The 22,919-nt window shown below is 44.5% G+C and overlaps 1 protein-coding gene across 2 annotated transcripts in view; it reads left to right on the forward strand.

Moving 5' to 3' along the window:
- Nucleotides 1-22,919, forward strand: part of CLINT1 (clathrin interactor 1) — a 565,784-nt gene that overhangs the window by 371,142 nt on the left and 171,723 nt on the right. For both annotated transcript variants that reach the window (XM_085617596.1, XM_085617597.1), the window contains exons 8-9: nucleotides 8,553-8,631; nucleotides 18,817-18,882. In XM_085617596.1, coding sequence (XP_085473722.1) covers nucleotides 8,553-8,631; nucleotides 18,817-18,882 — 145 coding nt within the window. The remainder of the gene's footprint in view (nucleotides 1-8,552; nucleotides 8,632-18,816; nucleotides 18,883-22,919) is intronic.

Genomic DNA, 22,919 nt, shown 5'->3' on the forward strand with positions numbered 1-22,919 from the left:
TGCACGACACGACGTGTGGAGATTGGACGCTTCTGCCCAGGCCGGAACAGACTCCCGGGCACCGCCCCGGTCTGTAAGCCCGGAGGAGAAGAATCGTGTCTCGGGGTCTCTCTGGGGCCCGGGGCGAGTGCGTCCTCTGCCACTAGGATTGAGTGACTAATCCGGGCATAGGCGAGGTACCGTGGGCGGCATACTGGAGGCCTACGTCCCGTACCACTATCCCTAACGCGCTGCTGAGGTGCGCTCTCGGTGCCGGCTGCCGCTCGGAAACGGGACATGGCTGATTCGAGCCGACTCAGCAAAGTTTCTTCTGTGGGGGATTGAACCATGACTGAGCGACTCTGCACTCCCTGGGCCATTAAAACACTTGCGTCCACAGGCCATCACCAGGCAGTCCTACGTTAAGCACTAAAATACGCAATTGACACCAAGTAAGTATTGGCGCACATCTCTTGTGCTAAACTGAACCACGAGATCCCGGTGGGAGCTACGATAATGGGAGACACCAATACAGCGAGGAGCTCCAACAAGTCAGGGAGCCAAGCCAACACTGGTAGAGCCTAATAGAGTTGCAGGAAGCGACATAACCCGCAGAGGGTTCCGGGTGGAGACAGCCCTGATCACTACGCAGGATTGGAAAGACTCACCCGTAACACAGCCTGCTATTGGACACGCACAGGCGGAAACAGGAAAACCGAAAGGCAGCGGGTGGACATTGTTCCCGCAGGCAGGCAGCGGTGACTACTGTGTCTTGCCCCTCCCCGTGACTGGCTGCACCGGCCTGTGTGCTGGACATCATGGGAGGACATGGACAACGCGCGGTGGAAAGCAACAAGCTGGACAAATATACCCATCAAAAAGACTAGCCAGTTACACAAGAGACACCCGCAGAACACGGCGACAGCGCACAGACCGTGAAACTTAAGGATGACACCCTACAGGGCGTCATGGCCGCCCTACACCAGATACAAACATCTATTGGCACTATCTCCACAGACATTACACTACTGCGTGCCGATGTTTCCAAGATGAGTACGAGAATAGCGGAGGTTGAAATTACCACAGAGGCTCTTTCCACAGACACAGTGACTTTACTACAGCAAGTCCGAAAACTGGAACTGGCACACAAACAAATGGCAGACAAGCTCGACGATCAAGAGACAAAATAGCGTGCGCCTGGTTGGTGTACCGGAGAGTGTGCGGGGACCGGCCTTCGACCTCTTCATGGAAGACCTCATTAAGACTCAATTACAGCCGCGTGGGCTGTCCAACTTCTTCTCAGTGGAAAGAGCTCACCGAGTTCTTGGAGGAAGACCTCGGCCGGGGCCCCATCCCTGCCAGGCCCATACTAGCACCCCTTTTCAATTTCTGAGACCTGGATGCAATTCTACAGGCAGCGCGCATTGCCCCACCAATACATGTTGAAAACTGCATGGTGACCTTTTATCCAGACTACACGTCAGCGGTGACCAAGCAACAACGTAATTTCTTGGAAGTCAAGAAAGAACTGCGCAAGCGGGAGCTTAAATACGCAATGCTGTTCCCTCCAAAGCTGAGGGTGGAGGCAGAAGGAAAAACCTGGTTCTTTACCACGCCTGAGGAAGCCCGTGACTGGCTGGAGGGATGTCACCTGGCCGCAGGGCCCAGAAGACCGGGACAAAGACAGATCTCCGACCATGACGTCTGCGCAGTTGGGAGCAAAGGAATTTGAGACCTCAGGTGGCACGCGACAGAATGCGGACGAAACCTCAGACTGAGATAGTGTTTCCCGGACCTTGAGACTCCGTGATGACAACTTCCGGCGAAGTGGACACAAAGCCCGGACAACGCTGTATTTTGCTGTGAGAGGTCCAATGCCCAGGTCGTAATAAACACCGAACTGTTGTCGCTGAAGACATTTGTAATTGCAGCTGTGCTATTGAACTGTGGGTTTATGGCCGTTATAATACACACAACTTAGGGGGGGACCTGAGGAGATCGATGTACGGCTCTCCCCCCTTCACGCAAGTACAAAGTTCTGGGAATCAAGCACTCTGCTAAGTTGGGGTGGCGAGTAGTTCTAAGTCCGCATTGCAGGGAGGGGGGTAAGGGTCAGTTACGAGGGTTATTGTTTGGTTTCTTACAGATACATAGAAATTTAATAGAAGGCATGCATGGTGGCAACATGAAGTGGATAATACAGGGCGCTCTACACCCTTACATAGATGATGTCACATATGACACGCACACAGACACACTCACTGACGTTCCAAACACCCAATCCCCGAACTCTAGGGGGATGCCTCCTCCTTTTACTGTGTTGTCCTGGAATGTAAATGGATTGGGTGACAAGATAAAGAGGGGACTGGTCCTTCAATATATTAAACCTGCTGTGGCACTGCTACAAGACTCACACTTGACGGGCTCGGCCTGTAGGGCCCTGGATAGATGGGGCTACAAAATGGCAGTGCACTCTGAATTTACCTCTGGTTCTCGGGGGGTGGGGATCCTGGTTAACAAACGCTTCCCACTGATACTCACTGGGTCTTGGACAGATGATCAAGGACGTTTTGCAGCGATATCATGTCAATGAGAAGGGCACTCATATAATCTAGTATCAGTCTATATCCCACCGACGCTGCATCAGGCAACCTTCCCGGCACTGGGGAAATTTTTACTATCACTCCCGCAGGGTGAACTCATTGTGGGAGGGGACTTTAATGCTACGATTGACACATCCTTGGATAGAAAACCCCCTATAGACCCTAGTAGTGCAAACCTCAAATTAGTGGACTTTGTTGAAGCTATTGGTCTCATTGATGTCTGGGGAACCAGGCACCTACAGGACCGACAGTATACCTTCCACTCTGGAGTCCATAATAGTCTTTCTTGAATAGACTACATATTTACATTGGCTGCGGGGCTGGTAAGGATATCAGAGATCCTATGCTTACCCAGGGGCATCTCTGACCACTCGCCAGTGCACATCGCATATGCATCCCACACCACAGTAAGACGCCGACTATTCCCACTACACCCTAGATTTCTTAAAAATCGAAAGATTGGGAAGGGTCTGCTTACATCCACAGAGCAATATTTTGCCGAAAATTAACACTCAGTATCCTCTCCGACGAAGCTGTGGAAGGCATATAAAACTGTATTACGTGGCCAGACAATCTCACTAGTTGTAAGGCATAAAAAGTTGCAAAGACAGCAGATTGAGATTTTAGAACAAGGAGTAGCCAGGCGGAGGCCAATCATACCATGGACACTGATGATGACACGGCGCATAGGTTGCATTTAGCACAACAGGAATACAGGGCCTTTGCATGGGAAGAAGCGAAATCCAAACTCCTCAACACGCAGCATACTATTTATGAACTCGGTGATAAAGCACGCAAGCTCCTAGCCTGGCTGGATAAAAAGGAAAGAGCTAGCCGATGGGTAGCCCAACTCAAATTAGAGAATGGGACTATGACTTTAGACCCTCAGAAAATAATTGACACATTAGCCAGCCACTGCAAAACAATATATACGCCCACAGCCACAAACACAGCAGAAGACAATCTAGCCTTCCTAAAAGACATCAAAATGCCCACACTATCTAGTGACGCTACTCAAGCGTTGGAAGCAGATCTAATTCCAGATGAGCTCACCTTAGCGATAGGAGCACTGCATACGGGAAAAGCCCTAGGACCTAATGGCATCCCAGTACGACTCTCTAAAAAAGCAGCAACTCAGCTTACACCACACCTACTTAACATGTACATAGAAAGTTTAAAAACAGGAGAGCTGCCTAGAGATCAGCGCCTAGCGACAATAGTTGCAATCCATAAGCCGGACAAGCTGCCGGAGGAATGCATGTCCTACAGGCCGATATCTTTGCTAAATCCAGAAGCTAAAATACTGGATAAAACACTGGCCATGAGACTGCAGCCTTACCCTTACAACAGTGATCCATCCGGACCAGTCCGGATTTATGCCAAACCGAAACACAGCATTGAATCTCAGGAGACGTCATAGTGTTATGGCGTGTAGGTCTACTATTGAAGAAGACTCAGTTATTCTCTCCCTAGAAGCGCGCATGGCATTCGACATGGTCGAATGGCCCTTTCTTTTTGCAGTCCTCCGACATATGGGTTTCGCCCCAAATTCTGCGACTGGGTGCAATTGCTTTATAGAAAACCCCGGGCGAAAGTTGTGGTTAACGGTCGCATCTCAGTAGACTTCCCTCTGGGAAAAGGAACGAGGCAGGGCTGCCCCCTCTCACCACTCTTATTTGCAATAGTGCTGGAACGATCCCCTTCGCGTTCTATTAACTGCCTATTGGATATATGCGCCGCATATGGACGGGTCTCGGGCTATACTATAAATTGGGCGAAATCGCTTCTCTATATACCTCACGGCCCCCACCATGGCTTCCGCGCGACTGCGACATCCAGATTGCTGACAAGGGATTTAAATACCTCAGCATATATGTAACACATCAGGCCACACACTTCACTGAAGAAAACCTTGTGAAGCCCCTAGCACAGTTCCTCAGCGATGTCAAACACTGGCGATCATTACCACTTGCACTACTGGGCAGAGTAGCCCTATTAAGATGATGGCACTTCCCAGATTCTTATATGTCTTAAAAAACAGCCCGTTTCTGGTTTCCCCCACATACTTTATAACAATAAATACCGAGGTAACCAATCTGTTATGGGATGGGAGGTCTGCCCGTAAAGCCATGCAGAAACTAGTGAAGAGCTGCTATGATGGCGGCATCGCCCTCCCCAATAAAAAAAAGTATTACTGGGCATCACAGTTCCTTGTGATCATCAATGGCTTCATGCACCGCAAGAAGATCCAGTGTTCCGCATGGATAGGCATCTCCTAGAAGCTGAAGGGATTATGGGATACTATACAATAGATCCGGGAAGACGGCTCTCACAGGTCCAACGGCACACACAGTCCATGTCTGGCACGTGGCACAGCGAGCACTAGGTTGGGAAGAGATTTTAACGCAAGCTACACCATTATGGGACACCCGTTAATTAGGGAAACTGCGAAACACCAAGGGATTCAGACAGTGGGACTTGATAGGCATCTCAAGGTTGGGAGATCTATGGAAAAAAGGCGAGGTTGTCCCGTTCACCCAGCTACAAGTCACCTATGGTTGGGCACGGACGGAAACCTTCAGATATATGCAGATCAGACATGCACTCATGGCAGTATTTCCATCAGAGACACAGCTGCTGGAGGCCTCACCATTAGAGGACAGACTTCTAACAGACCGCTTGAACAAAAAAGCCATCTCCCAAATATACCTGAAAATAGTTAATAATCAGCCGGACCCCACGACAGCCCTTAAGGAGCGATGGGTGGCTGACGTGGGAGAATTGGATGAGGCGGACTGGCAGGTGGCAGTTGCGTCCCCAAGAGAAGAAGCGATACTCTCTAAACTAAAACTAGTACAATTGAAAATCCTACACCGCACTTACTACACGCGAATACTCCTACATAGATTAGGCAGGACAGACAATCCACTTTGCCTACGACAGTGTGGTGCACCAGGTACTTTTTGGCACACAATTTGGGAATGGCCGGCAATCACACCCTACTGGGAGGCTATCATGCACACGATCTCACAGGTTACTAGAGTCACGGTTCAACCGGAACCAAAGAGATGTCTGCTCAACATTTGGGAACCTACGGATCTCAACAATGCGGCTCAAGACTGGGTAGCACTGGGCATGGTATTGACGAAGCGCAATATAGCGCAACACTGGGGCTCAAGAATGACCCCTAACCATCGACAGTGGTGTCGTGTTATGGACGGCACAATGATAACTAAGAAATCAGTCTATATCCACCGGGGGTGCCCCAATAAATGGACCTGGGTGTGGGGAAGATGGAATATATTCCGGGGCAATATCTGCGAACCCCCACAGAAAGAACCTATGTCACATGATAGTAACTAAACAACTGGGGCGGGAATACTGTGGTGTGTAATGTGGCTTTCTGCAGATATGTAGTCAATGGGTGAGAGATGATACTTGCTGATCAATTTAAAATGTGCACAACAACTGTATAAATGCTATGCCATATCATGTATATGCTACCAAATATTCCACTGATGTATCGATTGTTCTTTAATATTCAATGCCAATAAAATGTTTATTAAAAAAAAGAAAGTGTGTACTTTTCTGGTTTGTAATCACTTTTTAAATGGCTCGATTTTGCTTTGACCTATGGGAATATCTTAACCGCTATGAGTATGAAAAACACTAAGTGCCCCGTGCGGGGGCGCCAATTTCGGGGTTGAAGAATGTGCATTCCGGGGGGCTGGAACTGGCGAGGGAAATGGACAACACTCCCCTTAGGTTCTGCTTGCCACCATAGGTTTGGTACAAAACGACAGCCAGAGACCACTGCACTGAGAGCTATGAGATGTTGACCAGGTTCCAGCTGAAGACGCTCTGGACCAAGGCAAAGCGGAAGTGGAAGCACTGCACTACAATTTAGAGACCGCGCTAGCAGCAAGTCTCCTTCAGGGTCCTTGTTCTGTTCAGTGGTATAGAAAACCCAGAGGAAATCGAAGTGGTCCTGAAGAAGGTGTTGAGAGAAGGAGAATACAAGAGGTGTAACAGCTCAGAAACATAGATGTTCCAAGTTGAAGCCTTTGGGCTCAAGAACCCTAAGACACCAATACACTTGATGAGTGAAGGAAGTCGAAACAAAGAGGACCCCATGGGTCTTGGTTCAAGGACACTACTGGTGGTGTTGGTAGGGCAGTCATGTACTACCTAGAACAAACTAATGAAATCGGAAAAGGAAGCCAGTTCTTTGTTTTGTTTGCTCCAGCAAACAGGGACTCACTAGTGAGCAAGGCGATCATCGCACAGTGGATAGTACAGGTAGTACTGACATGCTACCCTGATGCAGGGATACCACTAGAAGAGAAACCTAGAACCCACTCTACGGCATAAAAGGGGCAATCCTCACCTTTCTACTGAACGTTTCCTCTTAGCATCGGTAGGGCACCTACTTGGTTGTCGATGCTCACCTTCACACAACCATATTGTGTAGGCATTTAAGTTTACAGAAAAGAGCAGGAGGGACCAAAAGTATTAAAGCATCTGTTTGCAACCACAAACTTATTTCAACCCAGCCTCCATGTGGAGAAGGATACCACTATAAAACCAGTGAACAACATCTGAATCCAGAAAAGATTCATGCAGCAAAGTGGAATAGTTATTTTACCTATAGAAGTAGTGCTGCAGCTTAAGGTTCAACTCTCTCACCTCCCCAGAAATGAGATGTCTTTCACACATTTTCACACAGCATGTAGAAACCTGATAAAATAGACAAAAAGTCACCAAAGGAGGAAAAGAAAAGAATCTGAAGAAATGTGACCACTCACAGAAGCTTCTGCGGCACACTGCATCACTAGGAAACAGGTATGCCACTAAATTGTGGCTAGCGACACCCATGGTAAAAAATTACATTTAAATTGCTTATCCAACCTCTGAATGGCAGAATAATACACAGTTTATCAATCCAGAAATTTCTTAACGCTCAAAGCTAATACTACGACAAGAAACCATTTCATTTTGCTTCAGTTGCTAGGTCAAATGGATTAAACATAATTACATTTGTTTTTCATTAGTGTAGTCCCGCACCAGCCACTTTGCAAATTCTAGCAGATCACTTAGACCTATTAATTGGTGTAATAATGCATTTAAACAGGTGACGTGACGGCCCAGATAATATTAATGTTCCCATGTAATAAATAGACTGGGTGATGAGCATCTGTCTACAATACAAAAAACATAATCTTAAATACTTACATGTAATTAAACAGGGTGGTTAGAATGATTCTTCCATAGTCTGTATTTTTTCAGTAGTAAAACAAATTATCTTCACATTATAGGCGCTGTTCTTGAATCTGCAGTTATTTCTACAGACCTCTGATTTCACAAAAAATAATTCAAACATTGCATAGCTCTTTAAGTCCATTGACTTGATTTCTAAATGACTTTCTATCACTACACTCCTCTAATAAATGTGAAATGTAGTATGATGTTGCGTGCAGAGAAACAGCATCATTTGTTTTTCCTTACCCTGTTATTTTGCTAACGATGCCACATAATTTAATTCCTGCTGAAGCACTTTCATTGGTCCTGGTTATGATACACGTGTGCTTTCCTGACTCATGGTATCTGTGGCCGAACCAAGTAGTAAAATTACTGGACTTTTCAAGGGGCTGACTTGGAGAGCCAGTGCAAATATAGGGACCACATCTGCTTCAGAGCACTTCAAGCCTCCAATTGCTAGAAATTACTGTCTCCTTTCGGAACCTTCTGGTTTCTGGATATCACGGTTTTCCCATGGAAAGGGAATTTAGAGGAAATGACCTTAATTATAGAGGCAGAAACACATTTGTGCTTAAGAAGGATGTCTCATGCAGATGTAATTTAGCTTCTCTAACTGCCACAACTGCTGTACATTTTTTTTAAATTACCTGGCAATACTTGTCTGAGAGAAATTGTATTTGTTGATAAAATTAATGATTGGTTTCTTCTCAGGCCTCTGGAGTGTCCAGTAGCAGTAAGTCAGGCAATGACCTCGTGGATCTCTTGTTTGACACATCAGCCCAATCAGCAGGTATAGTCCGCTATGAGGTCCTTCTTTATGTAGCTTATTATGTTGTTCCTTTCTTATGTCTGGAGAGTGAAAGCACTCTTGCTAGCTTGTGCAAACTCTATGCGCTGTACTGCTGACTGTGCGCTTATGTGAAAGTTGTGAGGAGTGTAACTATTCAGGTTGTTTATTATGACGAAGTACATACGTCTGTTCAAGAGAGTATGCATTCCTCCAGTTTGCGTCCGAATGTGAGGTGCCAAATTGCGTGCTGTCAGACAAAGTTGTCGTCTGTGCAAACTGCATGGGTTTTCGTGATGCAACAGTACATAAGTGCAAATGTCTTGGAGTAGAATTATATGAATATGCTTCTTTTTACATAGCATTGTGCAGGTCATGTTGTGTGATTTGTATTCGCACAAATTGTTGATTGACTTGCAAATTTCTCTTTATGATGAACATTAAGTTGCGAGTATGGGTGTTACACATAACAAACGCTTCTTTTCTAAACCTAAACACAGATTGTGGTAGCGCACAAACAAAGCAACTCCAGACTTTTCTCTGGTGTTTACTTTCAATAAGGCCCATTATAATTTTGGTAGATTTCAACCCTACATCTTTCATTTTTTTCAGTATGCATTCAACAATAAAATACTTACCACTTTTCACTGACAAATCTAATTTCATTTAAACAGATACATCTTTACTAAGGGTAACTTTCTCAGTAGGGCCCCATGACACCATGTTGTTCTTGCATCTTTCATTTCATTTTAGAGCATTCAAAGTATGTTTGTGTGTTTTTTTTTAACTGTTTGATCTGATAGAATGTCATACTTTGTAGGTGCCAGACATTACATTGGCCCACTTCACAGCTTTTGAAATTTGGCTTTGTTTGGCAAAGTTCATTCTTTTGAAGGTGTTTGAGTCCTCTGATCTGATCCTAATTCGTTGTTCTCGCCATTACATATGGTGTACTTGTGATCATATGTCAACATTTTCCAGAATTGGATCTTTCGTAGAATCATCCCCATAGTAGAGTTGGGAGTTTCACTGTAATCTCTCAGCAGCAGTATCATGTGAATGTGCCTCTAGGTCTTAAACATAATGTACAGTATCCTTGTCACATTGCTTAAAAAGAACCAAACCTCGGCCAATCAGAGATAATCTGACTCATGTGCACATTCTGAGAGACCATCCTCCTTTAGATTTCTACCTCACATCGTGTGCGAAGGGAGTCATCTGTGCTACTTTGCTCTTTTCCTCACAGATCTTTTTTTCTCAGTCCAAACCTTTGCTAATCTCTAAGATTAATACCCAACGACAGTTAATTTCTGTCACTTCTATAAAAAAAAAGGGGGGGGGGGTCTCTTTAAACCCTGTGAGGCTTGTTGTAAGAAATGGCTACATAATGAAGATTCTTATAAAGGTTGTAATAACTGCATGTATCCTAATCATAAAGCTTAAAGAATGCAGAATATGCCACACCTTCTCAACTAAAACCTTAAAGGATAGAGAAGGAAGTACTTTAATTTGGCTCTAAAAGATCAGATCTTAGGAAGTTCCACCTTCTGAAGAAGATTCTAATGACCTAAAAAAAATCTAAAAAGAGTGCATTCAGAGGAAAGAGACCATGGAGTTTTAAAATACAAACCATCCACCTCATAAGAACCTCCTCATAAGGTTCTGAGGACGTCAAGATGCCAAACCCTGTTTCTTGAGGAACATGTTCACATAAATAAATACAGACCTAAGCCAGTGTCTGAAGAGCTGGGGAAAAAAAACTCCTCAGGTTCACACAAAAACTCTGAGGACGAGACAGTCTTCATCAATTATACCGTCGAATGCATCATCGACAGTCATCGGCAACGAAACAAGTGAAAATACAGTGCTAATGCCATCTGCTGCAAAGGTGACTGCTACATATTTGTCGACAACAGTGACTTATACTGCACTGTGAATGACGGTTGCAATATCAATACCATCAACAATATCCCCATCATCAAATACATTTTCAAAGGAATCAGCAACCCTTTTCCCAGCATCAAAAATGCAGTCGTTGACGACACCAATGATGATGCCACTATTGAGTATGCCAGCATTGGTTACTATAAGGCTGTGGCCTCCATAACAAAATAAAGAACTTAAAATTCTCCTAAAGACTGACTAAGATTGCAAAAGGTTTCACAAAAGTCGCCACAAGACCTGTTTGACTCTGAAGTATAAGAGGACAAACTTGCTTTTTGTGGCAGTTTCTAGCCCCACCCAACAAGAAGTAAAATATCAATACCCTTTGACTATTATGATGATCATTCCCAATACCTGTATCAGACGCAACCAGAAACCACAGCATCCAGAGCACTGTATCAAACTTTTCAAGATCGGGAACAATAATGTCATTGCAGTCAAGAACCTTTTGACAGTGACACACAGATTTCAGATCAACCTATGACGCAAGTCCCATTAAATCTAGTAAGGGATCTTTAACTAACTTTGACCAACTGCTACATATGCTTCCCTGAGGCATCATTGCTGCCTCTTCCCTAAGTTTTGCTACCAATGTCTATTTTTCCTAGAACACAACCGCCTGCGCCGAAGAGTTCACCATCAGGGTCACATATTCTACAACCAAGTCAGCCAGACAATGATGACTTACACACAAATGATGCACATGAAGATGGGAAGCTTTTACCTTTTTCTTCTGCTTGAACTGATCCAGAATAAGACGATTACCGCCCCTCATCCTGATGATATAGGTGGCTTCCACAGCCTTACAGAAAGGGCATCTAAATGATTTGACCTTTCCTTATCAACCAAGCAAACGTGTTCCCTTTTGTATGACTTCAAAGAGCCACACAGGATGACAAAGCAAATCCTAGAATTCGTCATATAAAGTCAGAATGTGTCAAAACTATGAAAAATCCAGCAACTGTGGCAGCTGTGCAATCAAGGCTAGATGCAAAATATAAAGCTCCTGACATTCTCATCTGCCTTATTGACTTCCAAGGGCAGATTCAATATTAATGCAAGCAGTGCAGAAAAGATTGGATCAGAGGCTCCATTTCGATTATGGGGAAGGTTGAAGCATGTGACTCAATGAAAAAATACCCACTCTGAAGAAATGCAGTTAGAGGGGAGTAACTCATTTTCATTCAGACAAGCTTCTCAGTAAGTGCATATGCTTCCTTCATCCAGATTATAAACCACAAGAGTGTAAGATCTGTCAAAAAGTCTTGACACAAACTCTACCAGACACACAAAGGGAATTTAAGAAGACCCAGTATCTTGATTAGGTGAGTGTCATTGAATTATGCATACACTAAGGCTTCTGGCCTGTCAATAAAAGGTGAAAAAACGGACTGTCCGGATCGGGCAAAAAGAAACGTCCTCTTACTGCTTCCACTGCAGATGATCCTACCCCAAAGGAGCCCCCCATGACCCAGAGCATGCCTAAGAAGTCCAACATTCAGTCTGGTAAGTACTTCGAGGTAACTCCTCTCTCAAATTCACATACAGCTGCATCTCTGTTGATGACATCACTGTTTTCAACCAAGAAGCCAACCGCCCCTTCATTGAAACCTAAGGTATTGTTGCCATTGGCAATGAGCGCTCCTAGCTTCAGCGAACCTACCTTTGACAATGCTGTTGAAGACTTTCTTGTAGACTACCCCAAGGATAACTACCCCATTGTCAAAGCATTGTTGACAACTACACTCTGTCTGCACTAAGCAAACCAGGTTGGCATAAACAGAAAGGAAAAGAACAATGTGTTCGAGGCATATGAGCTGCAGATTGTATACTTTTGCATAGATTGCCATCTGGTGTTGGGCTCGGATGTTTGCACTTGTTTTTGTCTTGGAAGAAGTCTTTGTAGTCACGAGGTAGGTGACTACTCCCTAGGACGACGCATGGGCATCGACTCCATCCTTAGATTGTTTTTTTCCGCCATCGGGTTCGGATGTACATTGCTGCGCTCTGGGTCGCTATCTGTTTCGAATCCCCTTTCAATGCGCAATTCTCTCCACTCGACGGTATTGTCTCGATCGCGTTTCCCTTTTTGACGCGCATCTTCAAAGCACACTTCTCGACCTCCATCTTCGACGCAGAACGTTGGGCCTCTCCGCACCGACCACGCCTGCAGTCAATGGAAAGGACTCCTTTCAAAAAATGCCCTGGGTGTGGTGCTAAGTTCCCACACAGAGACTTGCGCGAGGTGTGCAATCTCTGCCTCTCCCCGGAGCATGAAGAAAAAAACTGCAAGGCCTGTGTGTCGTTCAGGTTGAAGAAAACCATCCGTGATCGTCGGGCTCGACATCACGAATGTCTGGTAGAAGCAGCTCGATTCCAGACGTCTTCGGAGCAGATCCCGAAATCCAACCGAAACAATCGGCTGACGAAGAAGACGTCTATGTCTCCGAAGCTGATGACTCCGATGCTGAAAAGGAGACCGTCACCCCGGCTCAGCGGTCCGTGAGTACTGAAACCCCTCTCCCCAAAAACAAACCGAAGGCCCCGGTAACACCCTCGCCCTCTGGCTCGGGTCGAGACTGACAACATACTTCAGACGCCCCGCCCTTGGGCACGACTATGAAACCGAAACAGAAGCCTTCCGACTCGGGCTCGAGTCAACTTCATTCCGGCACCGGGAAGTCTTCCCCGGGACCGAAGCCACAAGGCAAAGATTCTTTGTCGACGTCAAAGCTCTCGGCATTGAAGCATACCAAAGACTCAGAACCGAAGATATCTTCGGATACAAAAAACACTTCGGACTCCAAAAAGTCGTCGGAGCCGAAAAAGGCCTTGGACTGCATAAAAGTCGTCGGAGCCAAAAAAGGCCTCAGAGCAGAAGAAACACTCAGACTCCATCTAAGAAAGTCTCGGTTCCGAAATCTTTGGCACCAAACAAAGACAATTTGCCCACTCAGCCTGATTTTTCGGACCCAAAACAAAAAGCTTTGTTTATTGATCCAAACACGGGCAAACTAGTCGTCAAGCCTCCAAAAAAGAGGAAACTGGACACTTCAGAGGACCCTGGGGTCATGGGCACTAACACTTCCCCACCTCCTTATCCTCCTCCAGTTAATCCACACCTATTGATTTCTCCACCACACCCTATAGTTTCACCTCAGACATCCGATCCTAATGACGTAGGTGAGAATACAGATCCACAGGGGGTTGATAATGATGATGTGTATACCATCCCACATAATGTAGACCCATGGGAGGACTACAATACAGACCCTGACCCACATAATGACCCAGATGTCTATCCTTCAAAGCAGTCGCCACCAGATGAAAACACTGGGTTCACCAACTAATCACCAGAGCTGCCCAATACCATGGAGTCCCCTTATTCTCCGACCCCTTAGATGAGGATTTCTTGCTAGAAACCTTTGCACCCTCGCAAAAAACAAGCACCCTGCCAATGTTAAAAGGCTTGATAAAACATGCCCCAGAAGGTTTTATGGACCTAGTCAGAGCCAGGGTTCCCAACAACAGGGTGGATAAAAAATACAAAGCAGCTCCAAATGAACCAATGTATATTAAAGGTCACATCCCCTTGGATTCCCTTGTGGTAACTAATGCACGCAAGCGGACAAACTCACAGGGTACAGGCGACACCCCACCTCCTGATAAGGAATACAAATTAATTGACGCATCAGGGAAACGTATCGCGTCGCAGGCTGCAAACCATTGGCGCATCGCCAATGCCCAAGCTTTATTGGCCAGATACCACAGAGCCCTCTATGACGAGCTTGAAAAACTCATGGAACACCTTTCTGACCAGTACAGGCAAAAGGCTAACAACCTTATCCAAGAGGGCAAATTAATTACCAACAGCTCAATAAAATGTGCGTTGGATGCGGCTGATACTGCATCTCGCGCAATTAATACTATTGTCTTGTTGGGCAGACACGCCTGGCTCCGGATTTCCGGATTCAAGCAGGAGGTTTAAACTGCTATTTTAAACCAGAGGTTTGATCAGGAACATCTTTTCGGGCCTACAGTTGATACATCCCTAGTAAAGATGAAAAAGGACACAGAGACTGCTAAGTCTATGGGGGCCTTACAGTTCCCTTCCTCTAGAGGCTTTTCGCCACTCTTTCTACAGAGCTGGCTCAAAAACCACAGGTTCAGAACAGTCCTCTACCTCCTACAAAAGCCCCACTCAAATATCCCCCAAAGGATACTTTCGCGGAGGATACAGAGGCAACAATAATAAGGGAAGAGGTCGCGGCAACAACAACCGCACCTCCCCTACCACTAAACAATGACTTTCCTTCACTTCCCCCCCGATCACCCCACTCCTGTCAGGGGACGTCTTTCACAGTTCCTACCAGTCTGGAATTCCATCACAACAGACAAGTGGGTAAGACAAATTATCCAGTATGGTTATTGTTGGAACTCACTTCTACAACCCCCTCCCCCCACCCCTTCCCCCAATATTCCTCCCAGGCAGCACCCGATGTCCTCAGAACATCTAACACTTCTCAAACAAGAGGTTCTCTCTCTATTACACGCGATAGAACCAGTCCCCTTGCCTCATCAAGGCACAGGGGTTTACTCCCTCTACTTCCCAATTCCAAAAAAGGACGGCTCTCTCCGGCCCATACTGGACCTCAGGCCACTAAACCTCTACATTAAGTCAGACCACTTCCACATGGTCACTCTACAACAGGTGCTTCCACTACTTCAACAGGGTGACTTTCTCTTCACTCTGGATCTAAAGGACGCCTACTTCCATATTCTCATTCACCCCGCTTACAGGAAATATCTCAGGTTTCTGATAGATGGTCAACACTACAATTCAAAGTACTCCCCTCCCGTTCGGGGTCACTACAGCACACAGAATCTTCACCAAGTGCCTCGCAGTAGTTGCAGCCCACTTAAGGAGACCGCACATTTATGTCTTCCCTTATCCGGACGACGAGCTCATAAAAGCCAAATCACACAGCAGCTGTCTGCAAAACACCCACGTGACAATTCAACTACTTCACAGCTTGGGATTCACAATAAACCTCGCCAAATCCCATCTCCAACCGTCCAACATACAATACTTAGGGGCTACAATAGACACTTCAAAAGCTCTAGCATACCCCAATCCAGTCAGGCTAAGCGCCATACAGGCTCTAATCCAAACATTTCAGCCTCAACACTCACTACCAGCGCGAGTGTTCATGCAGTTAACCAGAATGATGGCCTCCTGCATTCGCCTCGTCCTTTACTCCAAATGTGTCCATTACAGGAATGTTTGGCGCATCAGTGGAACCAGACTCAAGATTAGCTAACAGATCTGGTGTTGGTGGACGACCGCACCCATCGCTCTCTGCAGTGGTGGAACACACAAAACCTTTCCAAAGGGCGGCTGTTCCTCGACCCGGTTCCACAGACAGTGCTAACAGCAGACGCATCGCTCACCGGCTGGGGAGCTCATCTGCAAACCCATACCATTCAGGGCATATGGACTCCCCAACAAAAACAATTCCACAAAAAGTACCTGGAATTGTTAGCTATCTTCCTAACGTGAAAATCTTTTCAACTCTACCTCCTAGGCAAAGCTGTCCTAGTCCGTACAGACAACATAACAGCAATGTACTGCATGCAGAAAGGGGGGAACACACTTTCTGCAGCTTTCACACCAGGCTCAGAGCATATTGAGATGGGCCATTCTGCAAAACCTATATCTCCTTGCAGAACACCTCCCAGGTGTACACAATCAGATAGCAGATCTGCTCAGTTGTCAGACACAGCAGATCCACGAATGCAAACTCTATCCTCAAGTTCTTCAATTTTTTCACATGTGGAGCGACCCAGAAATAGATCTGTTCGCCTCACACCAAAACGCAAAATGCCCAACCTTCGAGTCCAGGTATCCACACCCATTGTCAAAAGGCTACTTGCTCATTAAAAACTACGTCACTCACCCAAGCGTCTCACTCAGAACCATGGAGAGATAAGACATCCAGATCCCAATCAACTCAACCTTGCGATCTAGCACCTGAGGTCTTAGAGTTTGGCTACCTAAATCTTCCGCCAGACTGTATGAATATCATTAAAGAAGCTAGACGCCCTCCCACCGAAGCATGCTATGCAGCAAAATAGAAACGATTTGCCATTTATTGCACAAACAACAATCAATCCACTAGATGCTTCTATTCAGAACCTTATCTGCTACCTCTTGCATCTACAACAATGTAACCTAGCATATACATCTATTAGGCTACATCTAGCTGCCATAGCCTATCTCCAAAACAGACAACATTTGTCATTGATTCAAGTGCCCGCTATCAAAGCTTTTATTGAAGGACTTAAAAGAATAATCCCACCCAGAGTCCCGCCCTCTCCAGTTTGGAACCTAAATGTGGAGTTTACCAGACTCATGGGTCCCCCTTTTGAACCTCTCCACAAATGTGAACTACAGTTCCTCACATGGAAGGTAACTTTTTTGGTTGCTATCACATCTCTCAAGAGAGTTAGTGAACTCCAAGCTTAACCATACAAGAACCATTTTTACAAATCCATCATAACAAAGTGGTTTTTAGGACTAACCCTAAATTTCTACCCAAAGTCTTATCTGCCTTCCATCTCGATCAGTCTGTTGAACTCCCAGTGTTTTTCCCTCAACCAGACTCCGTGGCAGAACAAGCTCTTCACACGTTAGACGTTACAAGAGCAATAATGTACTACATTGAAAGGACAAAATCCTTTAGAAAGACCAAACAACTCTCTGTGGCTTTCTCCCCACCTCATAAAGGCGATCCCATCTCAAAGGCAGGAATTGCAAGGTGGATTGTTAAATGCATCCAAATATGCTATATCAAAGCCAAACGCATAATACCCATTCCCCCTAGAGCTCATTCCACGAGCAAACTAGCGGCTTCTATGGCATTTTTAGGGAACATTCCCCTAGATGACATCTGCAAAGCAGCAACTTGGGCTACACCACACACCTTCACAAAAAACTATTGTGTAGATGTGCAGGCAAAACAACAAGCTAGTGTGGGCCAGGCTGTATTAAGAACACTTTTTCAAACCACTGCAACAGATACAGGTAGCCACCGCTAAGGAGGTAACTGCTGTATAGTCTATGTAAAAGTATACAATCTGCAGCTCATAAGCCTCAAATGGAAAATGCTACTTACCAGTATGCATCTGTTCTTGGCAAGTAGAGCTGCAGATTCGTATACGCCCACCCGCCTCCCCTGATACCTCTATCTGTTCCAGTACTATCTTACTTAGATACATTACACATGGACATCTCTTTTTACTTCTTACTACTCCATCGTAACCCTTCGTGGCAAAAACAATCTAAGGATGGAGTCGATGCCCATGCGCACTGTCGTCCTAGGGAGGAGTCACCTACCTTGTGACTACAAAGAATTCTTCCAAGACAAAAACGTGCAAACATCCGAGACAACATCAGATGGCGATCTATGCAAAAGTATACGAATCTGCAGCTCTACATGCCAAGAACAGATGCATACTGGTAAGTAGCATTTTCCTTATTTTTAATTTCACAAACAAGACTAGTCATTGCCCATCTTTGTTTGCTGCTGCTTTCTGTAACAAAAGCCACATAGTAGTGCCCCCTTAAGATATTGAAAATTACATCTATCCTTTCTCGCTGTTTGTTCCCCACTTCACAGTATTTTAATTAATGGTATGGAGCAGCCAAAATCCCTGCGTTCACAGATCAGAGCTTGTAACAACTTAGTAAGGGGAGTTAGAAAAACACAAAAACACAATGCAAAGCGTTTTTGCACTGATATGGGCTATTTCATCATTCTGTGGTGAAATTTCCATTGTTTATCAATTTAGATCTAATACCAAACCCAAAAACCCTATCAACCTCTCCAAGTCCTAAACATGAAGACTGATGACCCTAAAACCTGAACATGAACTGAGAAAAATTAAACAGGGTGTGAAAGTTCCTTGCCCAAAGCTATAAAGGATAATGCAGGGTCATTGAATGACAGAAATATGTTCACTTAATTATACACCGCAATTCTGTTGGACCGCAAGACTGATGCTGATTGTTCACATGTTACTTTTCTCCTCCAAAGCACTAGAAAGGTATTGTAGTTGTGTATATTGAAACAAACAATTCATTGCAATTATTAAGCTTTTCCACCTGCTTGATAGTGCTTTGTAAAAAACGGTACTTAAGCTGAAATAGTTTCTCATAACAGGGCTCTTTCTCATGGTTTCTAGGACCAACAGCGGAGCCATTTGGAAATTTTGCAGATTTTCCTTCTACAGCTGCCTCTGTTGCACAAGGTAAGTGTTCTATTAATTTTCATGAAATAAAATTGAGGTGTTCCATGTCCTACAATAGGGTGTGTCCTGCTAGATAGCATGGCGTTGCATTTCTTAAGTGGCTTCTTTGCTGAGGCAGGGGCATGTTCCTGCCCGCAGAGTATAAAGGTGCATACAGGTTCTGATATATATTTCCAACTGCAGATTATTTGCTTCAGGGAATACCTCCAGGTCCCAGACTGGATCTGGAGAATTCTTTCAGTAATTAACTTGTGTGCCAGTAGGTGTCTTTGAGCTTCTCTATTCTGCCCCGGAAGTGACCTTGGAGCCACACATAATTGCTGCCCCTGCACGATGACACCTATTCCTTTTTCGAGACAGGTCCACACCTCATTCCTCACTCTTTCGTCTTGGTGAAAAATATTTTAAGTCAAATTATTACCAGTGTGTAAAGGACATATCACCCCCTAAAATGACAGGGTTTAAACCTTGTAGGGATAGTCACAAACAAATATATGTGGCTGACCCTCACGCAGTGTATTTCTGGTGTCTCGGGTCCTCTTGCGTCTCCAAGGAGGCCATTGGACCAGATACTTCCCCAGACACCGGTAGAACTCATTGGTTTAGACAAAGTAATACTGTGAATTTTGATAGCACTGAATCAATATGTTTAGGAAAAATGCCATATTATAGGTCCATAGGCCATTTTTCTAAAACATATTGACTCTGTGCTGTCAAATTTGACTGTTTAAATATGGCACCCATCGTAACAAGTTTAAAATGTAACAACATGGTGGTAGGACTCATGACCTTACCACAGTTCAAAATGGCACCAGACTAAGACTCTGTAGAGCCCATCAAGGATAAGAACCCTAGCAACCACAGAGACAGAAACTGAAGCGATTGAAACACATGGGATTTAGCCAGAGACAAGTACCTGAGTCTCTGCAAGTATAACTGGGGCCTCATATAAATCATTTAATTGTATATTGCGAGTAAACTTATTCAGAGACCTATTGGAGACACCTAGAAATTACTTTGTCTAAATCAATGAGTTCCTATGATTCTGCTTAATATACCTAAATAACTCTGTATTATACCTTTTTTACTATATGTAGAGTATCATTTCAAGAGACTGAAACATTATATACAAAAGGTAACTACAGTGTGATCTGCTAAGTGAACTAAATAAAAATACAAAGTAATACCAACAGAGACACATATTTGTAGTAATAGATTTTCGCATGCCAGTGCACCAAAAATGTTTTGTAATAAGCAAATAATAGCATGCAGAATTTTTTGAACATTCATGTTTTTTGTTTAAGGAAAATGTATATCACAACCACACTTTTCTTTTTAGATGAGATGACCAAAGGGGAACACATGGTGGGTCTATTACATGGTTTTATTGATTCTCACAATTAGGTGTTCCCACTTAAGGGTACTGTCTAAAATTGATTTCTTATGTGATTAATCTTCTTCCCTCGTGGCACAGCCTTGAAAAAGGTGCAGACCTGTAAAAGACATACGAGGAGAAACACGTGTTGGCTGACTCCGAAAAAGTGTAAATTGAAAACAACTCAAAATCAATATTGGGATCATAAAGTAATTATTTGGCTGACTACCAATCCAAAAAACAACTGGTAATAACTCAGCACAAATATCCATAGTGGGATTAAACGTATCCGTTATTGTGGCTTACTCCCAAATAAGGGAACAAATAGAAATCACTGAGGAGTAAAATATCAGGACTGACAAGTAATTACTGCAAGGACTGTGGATTTTATTAGAAATACTTTGATCACAAAAAGCTTTGAGTAATAAACATATCCGAGATTGTTTGAAATATATCAAGCATTTGTAAATTCTGTATGGTGTGAAAATAATGGATTAATGTATGATAGGAGATTTCATGGAAATTGATGTTGCATAAGACAAAGACCACCTAATGGAAATCAAGAATTTTACTTTCATTGTTGACCAAAAAGGAACTGTTGGGAACATTACACTCTACATCTTTCTAGAACTTGATTACTCAGAGGTATAGTTGGCCCTATCCTCAAGAGTATAAGACTTCCTTTGAAGATATTACAAAAAAACAGTCCTGAGTGTCGGGCCTTACCACTCTTCTAGATTAGTCAGCTGTCTCTTTGGATGCTGCTCTCATGCATTGTGGGACATGGTTAGCTTGATCTTGCCAAATGCCCCACTTGTTAGCTAGACCTGGCACAAATTATCCAGGATGCTCAGGATACTGCAAAGTATGTCATCTGATCAGGACTGGCACTACAGATTCCCATTATAGTCATTGTGTAGTGAATCCCGAATTACAGTTGCATCCCAGGGTGGCGTAGGGTGTCTTCCAGCAGTCCCAAGGAGCAAGACTCTATATTTCTGTTACTGCCAAGAATGTGCAGTGTGTCTCAGCTGTAGTGCAATGGTGTTCCCTAGACTACTTTCTCTGAGACACTTGCAGCCTAGAGTGGAGCTTGGGACTCCTGTATGCCTTCCCGCTCTACCTCTCTTGCCCAGTGTTCTGAAGAAGATCAGGACTGACCAGGTTCAAGTCATCTTAGTGGCTCTGGATTGTTGTACTTGGAAATTCTGCAGTCTCGCGTGCTTCACCTGCGGCTCAAGGTGAGTGATGTGCATTTTCAGATTCCTCTTCTCTCATTTGTTAGCGGGTAAATGAGCCTACAAGGGATTTCGTTGGACCAAATGTTTATATAATTGCTGCATTCAATGTTGACAAATTCTATCAAAGTAGCTTGCAATTAAATGTTTCAAAACCAATTCCAATTATTTACATATAAACAAATCATCAAAGAAAGATTTATCACACAGGTGTATGTGTTCAAAGATTGAGTTTGATTTGTTTATATGTAAATAGTTGGAATTGGTTTTGAAAAATTGAATTGCCAGCTACTTTGAGGGTTTGTCAACATTGAATGCAGCAATTATATAAATATTTGGTCCAACAAATCCCTTGTAGGCTCATTTACCCGATAATATTTGTTTACCCAACCTGTCAAGGGTCAATTGGGTTTCTCATTTACTGTTGAAAACTTCTCACATTTGGCCTCACCACTGTGTGTTCACGAAAGAGGTTTGCAATACCTGTTTTCCCATACCATACATTGACTGGCTGCTGAAGGCTCACTCACTGCAGTCAGTCATTGAAAACCTTGAGATAATGACAACCCTCCTGACATATTTAGGGTTCTTGGTAAACATGCCAGTCACCCCTGAGTCTTTAACAGAGGTTCCTATTCATTAGAGCAGTCTTTGATTCATTCCACAGACCTAAGGATTCCAGGACATTCATGCCATGTTCCCGATGTTTCAACCTCTGTCATTGAGAGCAGCTCTGAGGCTTCTCGGTAGTTTCGCCTCCTGCATCCTGCTTGTGGAACATGCCAGATGGCATGTGCAAGCTCTGCAGTGGAATCGAAAGTATGGGTGTACTCAGCACCAGGAGAAACTGTCATATTCCATTTAGGTTTTGCAGAAAACAGCAAAAGATCAGCATTGGTGGCCACTTCACTGCAATTGGACCACCTTCAGACTCCTCTCTACCTCACTCAAAGTTAACTTTTGTGACAGATGCATTGTTGCTAGGTTTGACTGCTGTAGAGGAAGCTGCTCTCTGGCGGATACCTGGCTCCACATCAACCCATTGGAGTTTCAGGCATTTCACTTGGCACTAAAGGCCTTCCTTCTGTCTATCAAGGTAAGGCTGGTTCCCGTTCTCACGGACAACACCACTTCCAGGTGGTACTGCGATAGAGTGGACTGGGATCCTAGGTCATCTTGCAGGATGCTTTTCGCCTTAAACTGGCTGACTCTTCAGGACATTTCCTGGAAGTCACCCACCTGGCAGGATCTATGCTTAGCGGATCGCTAATGACAGTTGAACCCTGAGGCGGCTCAGGGCATCTTCCAGCTGTCTATAGAAGCCTGAATTGATTTTTTTCGCCGCCGCTGAAAACGCATAGTGGCCCAGCTTTTGTGTGATGGAATTCCCAAGACACTTTCTGTTAGTGTGGAGTTTGGTACTC

This window comes from Triturus cristatus, chromosome 7, assembly GCF_964204655.1.
Source record: "Triturus cristatus chromosome 7, aTriCri1.1, whole genome shotgun sequence".
Taxonomy (NCBI): domain Eukaryota; kingdom Metazoa; phylum Chordata; class Amphibia; order Caudata; family Salamandridae; genus Triturus; species Triturus cristatus.